The 8,760-nt window shown below is 43.8% G+C and overlaps 1 protein-coding gene across 6 annotated transcripts in view; it reads right to left on the bottom strand.

Annotated features, from left to right (window-relative positions):
• The window catches only part of LOC105196855 (collagen alpha-2(IX) chain), a 229,835-nt gene extending 221,497 nt beyond the window's left edge, over positions 1–8,338 (bottom strand). For 4 of the 6 annotated variants that reach the window (XM_039450966.1, XM_026135007.2, XM_039450965.1 and 1 more), the window contains exon 1: positions 6,749–8,338. In XM_039450966.1, coding sequence (XP_039306900.1) covers positions 6,749–6,759 — 11 coding nt within the window. In that variant the 5' untranslated portion in view covers positions 6,760–8,338. The remainder of the gene's footprint in view (positions 1–6,748) is intronic. The other 2 variants (XM_026135006.2, XM_026135008.2) reach the window with 1 other exon arrangement.
• Positions 8,339–8,760: the final 422 nt, after the last annotated feature.

The following is an 8,760-nucleotide window of genomic DNA, read 5'->3' as shown; positions in this document are numbered from 1 at the left end:
CTTGCCGTATTGTCTCGGCAATGAAACAAGTCACTCAAGGCAATATTATCCCTCAAAGGATGACCATAAATTCGATCCTTATCTGTACCATGGAAATCGTGGATGTAGCGCAGGTTACGCATTCAGATAGTCATATTAGCAATAAGTAAAATTTACGAAGATTCATATTTTCGCGTGTTCCGTTCTTGCGCACGCAAATCCTTTTTCCTTACCGTGAGATCGATGAAATCTTTAGTCCACGGTTTCCTATATTTATCGAGAAATAAGAAGGACTAATATTAATATTCGAAACATCTGACACCGTAAATATTTTCTCGAATATCAATTTAAAGAACTACGAAAGCTCTCATGATGTGTCTCACGTGTCACAAAGTTCTTGCACAGCTTGTTTTCTGGAAAAAGCACAACGTGGCGTAAAACTTTCTTGTTAACGCCTGCCGCGTGTTAAACGAAACTTTCCACGTACGGCAATATTTTCCAATTAGACACGTATACGGTCTCATTATCTTGTTATCAGTACTGCTAAAAGTAACTGAACTACTAGAGGAGAGAATCTCGTGGTGAAGCTCAGTGATCCCGCGATAATTACTTGTCCCTCTATCAGCTTCATATTACTTTTTTTTCTTATGCAAGAAAAGTATTCTCGACAAAATGGCTTGGTTCTTTCATCCAGATAGCGCAAGTATAAATTTGCGATCCGTTTTTTCGCATTAATATTGTGCAGATTAATTCATTAGAGCGATTAAACTAACGAAATTATTTTCTTATCGAATAACAAAATTTAATGAACCTATCAATATTAACGTTGGCAACGTAATAAATTTTCATCCGATTTATACATAAAGTTTGTTACTGCAGAAATTATTTAATATTTAACATCGCGTAGCTTTGTAATCAAATTACAAATTACATTTTTCCTAGGAAAACAAGCTATGAATTCGCTCTTTGTTGCGTAAACTTTTAGCTCTGCGCGAAATACCTTAATAGTATTCCGTAGTATTCTCCGCAGCTGGAAGAAGTTAAAAGTTGTGGTAAATAGATTATATGCTCGCAACCAAAAGCGCGCGGGGGAATCACTCGTCCGTAAAAACGCGGGAATTTACTCGCGACGGTGGCAATTTTACAAAGTAGTCGGAGCAAATTCTCTTCCTTGCGCGTGTGCCCAATGAAGATACTTTTAAAGATTCATTCTTATTTTGGCGCCGTCCTTCGTCGCCGCGTTTTCACACGCGAAATTAAACTACTATAAATTTCCTGTAAAATGTGACGTTCGTTGCAAAGCGCCGCGGCGCCGCCGCCGCCGTCACCGCAAATTCCGACCGCATTTTCAATCTCGTTGGCGCACCTGAAACACGGGTATCCCAAATAATGTCAGAAATAACAACCGTCACGACACGCACTCGAAATATCGATACGCCGCACTGCGCGACACGAAATTATCGTATTTCGCGCGAAAACATCCCGTGATTACAATTAATTTATTCTCGAAAACGCAAACACGAACGAATTTATTAGGAGCGCAGCAATATCTTGTCTCTTTTTCATATCCTGGATTTACGCGCCAGATAAAACAACATGTACAATAGTTTTAAATTTCTTAAAAATTATATCCAAAAAATGTGCAATTAAAAACAGAGACAAATTAAACGATTTATATTTCGAACTTCTCTATCATATTTCAAACGTTGTATCAAAAATATCATTTCATTTATTTTCCTGATTTTTTTATGCGAGAACATTTATTAATTTTTAATATTCGTTCCATATAATTTATTATGAGCATGTTTCTTTCACCGTCAGTTTGCACTGTAATAAATATGCTTCTGCTCCAGGCGAACGGCAAAAATCTGACGGTACCTAACATTTATTTCGTCAAAAGAACAGGTGACAACGTCATTATTTTTACTTCGATTCATTAATCACATCGCATTCAAATAAAAACTAAAATCGTGCTCGAGCCAGAGTTACGGCGAGCAATAACAATATTTTCTATAAATCCAGAGTTTATTCGCGCTACAAGGACCGCAATTTGTCAGTGCACTAAGCGATATCGTGTTTTCTAACACTAATGTTTTCTATTACAATTTGCTGTAGATGAATTTTTCACGAAGAAAAATATGCGATTGACTGTAAAAAAAGGCTACTCGCGAAACAATGAAACACGATCGACGCTTGCAACAATAGAAAGTACTTCCTCGCAATTGTTCTGTAAAACGGCAGATCGCGGAATTAACTCGCGCAAAAATTTCCCGTCTCCCGCAAAATAGCGCAGGGCTGCTTAATGAGAAGGGGAGATTCCTTGCTGTCGCACGAGCAGCGAATTATACGGGGACATTATTTTTCGCAATTTATGATAGTAGCGGAGCCATGTACACACGCTCCGCCAGAGTCAAGACCTCGGCGCTCTCGCATCTGAATTGCTTAATCTAAACTCCCACGTAGAGAGCCTCATGCACGGACGCAATTCCATTAGTAACAAATCTTTGCCGCGAGACTCGTTTCTCGGTATGGAAATCGGCGACGCTTTATCGTTTCTTACGGCGCAGGATCAATCCTCGCCCATGCGAACGATACTCGAATCTCTTTGGAACGGCCGTTCGGCCGTGAATTTTCTACCCGCGCATCGGGAGCGAATTGGTTTTCACGAGAAATTTTGCATTTTTTATCGCGCCTTGTATTACACAGGAAAACCTTTTAGAACAAAAATACTTTGCGATCGTACGTCATAAAATCTACGATAATACCAATTTCTTTCGAGAAGCACCTCGACGATCATTACACCCTCGTATGATAAAAAAATTTTTTTTTTCTTTAAGATATATCAAAAGTTATAATTAATCTGTGAAAATACCAATTTTTTTTTAAAAAATATTTCTGCTATCGTTAAACCCATAAATGATAATGAAAAAACATTTTTTTTTTCTTATACTCAAAACTTTATATTCGAGTATATAAGTTGTACACTATAAACGTTATAAAATAAAATTACTGCCGAAAAGATGGATGCTTCCGTGTGGCGTAACATTCGCCGCAAAGTGGTTCCTCACGTATCGACGTTACGACGAAAGCGACATTTTCTGCAGCGCAGACAGACATACCTTCCCGTTGCCTTCTGACCCCGCGTCGCCGTTTATTTCACTGCGCGTTTTGCACCCGACGTTTATTTCGCCTCGCGTCTTTCTTCCTTCGGCCTTGCGGATTCGCGTCGTCAAGGAAAAGTAATTTGTTGCTTATCACGCGAAGCAGAGGCGGCGGGCTCTCGCCGGGGAGAGAAAACGTGGCGAGATGAATACAATGGCCCGTAGCAAATATTAATTTCTACTTTCGTGCTCGCGAGCGGATATCGCCGGCTTTCAAAGTAATTCCACTCTTGGATGACGAGAAATGACGCTATTTCCGTTATACGGCAGAGACCTTGTCTCGTGATCCGTATTTCATCGGAAGCTATTCTCGTTAAGATGTGAATTCTGGGAAAGATTTATGGACGTCTGCAGAACGGACGAGGAAACTTTTCTCGCGCGCGAATATACTTAATTTCTTCTACGACACTTTCGTGCGCATAACGAACAAGAATGGAGTATCTATCATTATTAATAAATTTTAATTGAAAGAATGTTTTTCCAAGTTACCTAGTAATATATCGTACACGGGATTTTTCTGACTGGGGAATTTTAAGTGAGCTGAAACGCGACTGTTATTAAAAATTTACGACATTAATTAACGTGCAAATGAATACAGCATTTCGCTTAACAAAAGAACATGCATTCCGCTATAGTTCGATCTTCAGAGAAACTTTCAGCGCATTGTTCATACGAGCGCTGTATGCTTTTAATATATTAACAACCGCGCATTAACGTTACCGGTGGTAATTAATTAATCACGCGTGCTGTTACACGTACGTTTACACATGTTCGTTTCAACGACCATTAAGCGCCATTAAAATGTAACCAACGATCGAAACGAGCGATACATGCATAGAGATTTTATACGAATTTGCGGATATTATCGTTTTATCGTCTGATTCCGTCGCGCACGACTTGTCGCAATTTTTCTCGGGGATTCTTGAAGCGACAGCAAAATACGGATAAAAATTTTCCCGGTGTGCTATTCCGGTGCATCGAACAAGGAATTGAATAACGCGAAATTCCACGTGTCGTTCATGAGACACGAGTCCCATGTGTGCATCGGCGCGGCGGCGGTTGGTTTTACGTGTTAAAGTGCGTACCACGTACGTACGCACGCTGCACGCTACACCATCGCAACGCGGCCCGCGGTCGTAAATGCACTCCGCGCGAATTAACACACATGGCGGCTATTCTCCGTCTCTTTTTTTTCTTCGCCGAGAGACAGTTAGAGCTCGGGCATCAAGAAGAATGTCTCGCTAAATTATGCCGGTCGCCCGCAAACCGCTGGCTCGAGAAAATTGCCGGGTGGATTCTAGCGACGACGTAACAGCGCTTAAAAGTCATTCAGATATGTTGCGTTAGTCGAAAATTATGGATTTTGCAATACTTTGCAATATATCGAGCTTCGGTAAAATTTACGCCAAGCGATATTGACGCGCCACGTAATCGAACGCTTTCCGTAAGACTCGTATCGGAATAATTCGCGCGATGCTCTTCGCGGGAAAATTATAAAATTATACAAAGTTCGTTATTACAACGTTGAAATTGCGTAATTACGGCAGGTACGTTTTCAGAGCACACGCGCAGTGCCATGCAGTTATGAGATGTACGATCCCATTAAAACTTTAAATTGCGTTATATATGCCGAAAAGGCAAATTTCTACCGCATTTGCGGTGTTCTTGGAGAAACGCACGATATTTCGCGAAATATTTCCCGGCGCGCGTACGCTCGCCGGACGTTCAGGAATTTATCGCCGTCGAATGAGGAACGTGGTGGGCCCGCGCGTATCCGAAATTTTACGGGTGACAATGACGACGTCGAGTGGTTTGTTGTCCCGAAGGTGTCTGTCGCTGGCGCAGCTGCATTCGTTGCGATCGTAAATAATGGTCGTACTTGGAATATACGTCGGAGTAGACGACGCACAAGCGACACCCACTGCGCCTACACTGTAGAGAAACCCGTGAAAATACCTACGTCTAATTATTATACGTGAATGACTTCCTTGACTACCCAATGCGAAAACGCGCTTTGGAGATCTTATTCCCGAGCAGTGTTAAGCGGATTTACTCATTCTCGCGATATGTAGTACTGCAGAAATATTGAAAATTATTTTCACGGTGAATTTTGTCTGTCTATTTTTAATAATCCTTTAATGCTAATTCTTACATTTCGCATTTAATCAACTAAAGTTGATCGATGTAAAAATGGTGAATAAATTGAGCCAGATGCTCCCTCTTTCGCCATAATTATGTGTGCATAAATATATGATGCATTTGTAAGTGAATGGCGTAGAAATTATACAATTTCTACTGTAAATTTTTGCAAGAAGGGAGAGAGAGAGAGAGAGGAGAGTTTAAAATTCTGGCTAATTGTAAGATTGACTGATATAAAAATAGACTGCGCTATTCAACTGGGCGCTTATAATAATTTCCGTGCACATAATTAAGCGATATATTTAAAAATGATAGAATAATAAAATACAATTTACCGTAAATTTGCGCAAGAGGCAAAAAGAAGGGGAATTTAAAATTCCAACTAAGAGATGGACTGGCATAAAAATATTGAACACACCATTTAATCGGATGTTTATAATAATTACTCTGTGCGCATAGTTGCATGATACATTTGGAAAGTGGTAGAATAACAATGTACAATTTATACTGTAAATTTTTGCAAGGGATGGGAGGTTTAACCGGAGAAACTGGGAAATAAATTCGGTTCTCGCGGCACTCTCGGTACAGGAGTAATAAATCGTCGAATTAAGGATTATACGTTGTAACAGGTTCTACGCAACGATCTCTGTGCAATAGCGAGTCTGTTTCGCTGGCACGGTGAAAGAGGATTTGTTCATCTCTCTCAGTGTCTCATGTACGCGCGCGATCGGAGCGGATTTGAAGCGCGACACTTCCCCGCGCGCTTGTCGCACGCGCGAATACACTACGAGCGCAGGTGTACGGCGAGCGGATTACAGGCAATAAAAGCACAGTAAAGTCCGTTTTGTAGTTACATACGTCCATAGGAGTATGACGAGCGCGAGATTGTCTTTTTGAAGAGCGGCTGCAAACTTAGCCGTGAAAATTCAATCGCAAAGAAGTCACGATAATCTATCACTTGGGCAAACATTTCGCAATGATAACGTCCTATTATTAAATTAGCCATGACAGAGATGTGATATGCAGATGTATGAGAATTAATAGTTTTTAAATTATTAAAGCAACAATTTTAACAAAATTATACAACCACTTGTCCGCAGGTGCATTTTGTGTGACATTCTCGTCCTTTCATTTTATTCCACAATTATTTGCGGACATTCGAATCGATCGAACAAATATTCACTAATTTCACAATTGGTTCAACTACCCGCTGATCGGCTACGTTCGCTGACATTTTACGCGACGTTGATCAACCCTTTCGATTACAATAGAAAACCCCGGAGCCGAGCGACGGAGCGTCAAAGGCGGAGATTACTAAAAGCGGCGTTTCCATTTGTGGGCCAAGCGCGGCCTACCTGTGGCTCTCGTTCACCCCTCGTTTACCCTTTAATCTTCCATCTCTCGCTAATTATCATCCTCGACTAGTTGTCTCGCGTGAAACCGGCCCGTTTGCTACGTTGTTCACTTACCTAAGCGGCATATTGAGTCATTCCATCGGCGTTACAGGTCGTAGTTTATGCACCTCGATCGTTAACGACCTCCTTCCTCGTTTCCGGAAATCGAAGAGAGCCTCGTCGATTTGTAATTTGCACAGAGATCAGTGTCAAACGTATTTCTCTTCACACTCGCGCAAAATTCGACTCGCGGCGAACGAATGAAATTTATTCGCGAATTGTCGATGAAACGGAAACCGCGCTCTCGACCCGAGATGAAATGATGCGATCGACGGTGGCGCCAATTTCCAAGGTCGGGTCGCAAGGTCACAGCCCTCTTCCGTATCAGGAGAAGCCGGCCGGCGCGATCGGAAGTGCCGGCGATCGTGTCGAATTCGCGCGCGTGCCCGTATCGAGCGTGAGACTTGCTGCGCGTGCTTGCCGGCCACCCCTCCTCTGTCGTCCTCTATGTCTCTCTCACTCTCTCTCTTTCTTTCTCAGCCAAGATCCTTCTCACACGCGTACGATGCCCCCACGATCCGTACCACGGTCCACCACTCACTGACAAGGATCCCTTCGTGACACTTGCTACTTCCTTCTTGATTTTTCTCCCTCTCCTGCCTTCGGTCGCTCTTCTCCTCTGCCGCCTCCGCCGCTCTCTTCCTCGTCGTCCTCGTCCACCTCCTCCTCGTCGTTGTCGTCGTCGTCGTCGTCGTCGTCGCCGCCGCTTCGACGCCTCGTGGTGCACGTCGTGACGCTAGTCACCGCTCGGAGCACGTATCGGCGTGACACTGGATTACGTCGCTGATTTCATCGTAGACGGGAGCTGATGCTGATAGTTCCCACGCCGCGCCGTGTCTCGCCGTGATCCCGCGCGACCGATTACGGCAAGACAATCGCCGGCTGCCCCAGATCACCGACGATGCCGTCACCGTGGCGCGAGAGGAAGCTACTTCTATTTCTCGGAAATCGATGACAGCAGGAGTGTCACGTGGCAGTGATGATGTCGATACCGCGTTGACAATCGCTCATCGATCGAAACTCGCGCGTTTCCGGTGCGTCTCGCCACGAATGACTGGTTGACTGTTGTTCCTCCGGTCCTCTTCGTTCATCGGCGATTTCTCTCGTGACGATCGCTTCCTTTCTTCTCTCTCGGCGTGTCGATACCACTCGGCGATGGAGAACAATGACCTCCAACTTGGCGAGTGATGAACTCCTGCTCTCTCAATTGTCGCCGATCCCGACACTTGTCGCCGGTATTTTGTTACACACCCAGGATAATCCGAGAGATTTCTCTTTCTGAACCACTGAGATGACGTTATCCGTTCTTATCTCTCGCGCACTTCTCCTCGACTCCAGCGGAGTTTCGAACTGGCGTCAATGGTTCTCTCTCATCCTCCCTCTTAATTTTTTTTTTTTCTTTTTAATCGTCAATATCTTCTCCGCATCCTGTTTGCCTTACTTGGTCTCGCCAGGCGTTCTCACTTCAAAGTAGTCGTGCGACGGATCATGAAATTCCGCGCGATCAAGCGCGAGAGGAACCGCGAGTGAGCACCGGTACGAACGATTGTGCCGACACGATGAAACAACAGGCCGGGACCGGTGGCGGCTGATTCAAATTCGCTCCCCACGTGGCGGCGACGGCGTCGTCCCCGAGACTGCCGCCGGTACGACGCCCGGCGCCGGTCAGTGCGTCGCCATCTCACGGCCCGACAGTCAACCGGCTTTACCGCTGCGAATCCTCTTGAAAAACGTCACCGTCAGCATCGAAACTTGATGCAACCGGTCCTTGAAATAAGCATATAGTCATCCCTATTCTACATGCATATACGTTGGCAAATGCATTTCACGATCATCTTACTCCACATTCGCGTTGAACGCTTATTTCGTGCAAAGGTCGAGTAACTGTGTACTTGGTGATATACCGAATGCAAATCTCAGAGATGGGAATGGCTGTACTTATAAAATAAGCGCGTTGAGAGAATAAGCCAACGGTATAATAAAATAATCGGAGTTGCGTTTGAGAAAGATGCAAAACAGCATTGCAA

This window comes from Solenopsis invicta, chromosome 6 (assembly GCF_016802725.1).
Source record: "Solenopsis invicta isolate M01_SB chromosome 6, UNIL_Sinv_3.0, whole genome shotgun sequence".
In the NCBI taxonomy this organism is placed as follows: Eukaryota; Metazoa; Arthropoda; class Insecta; order Hymenoptera; family Formicidae; genus Solenopsis; species Solenopsis invicta.
The sequence above is the reverse complement of the archived record's forward strand: the minus strand, read 5'-3'. Positions and strand labels throughout refer to the sequence as shown.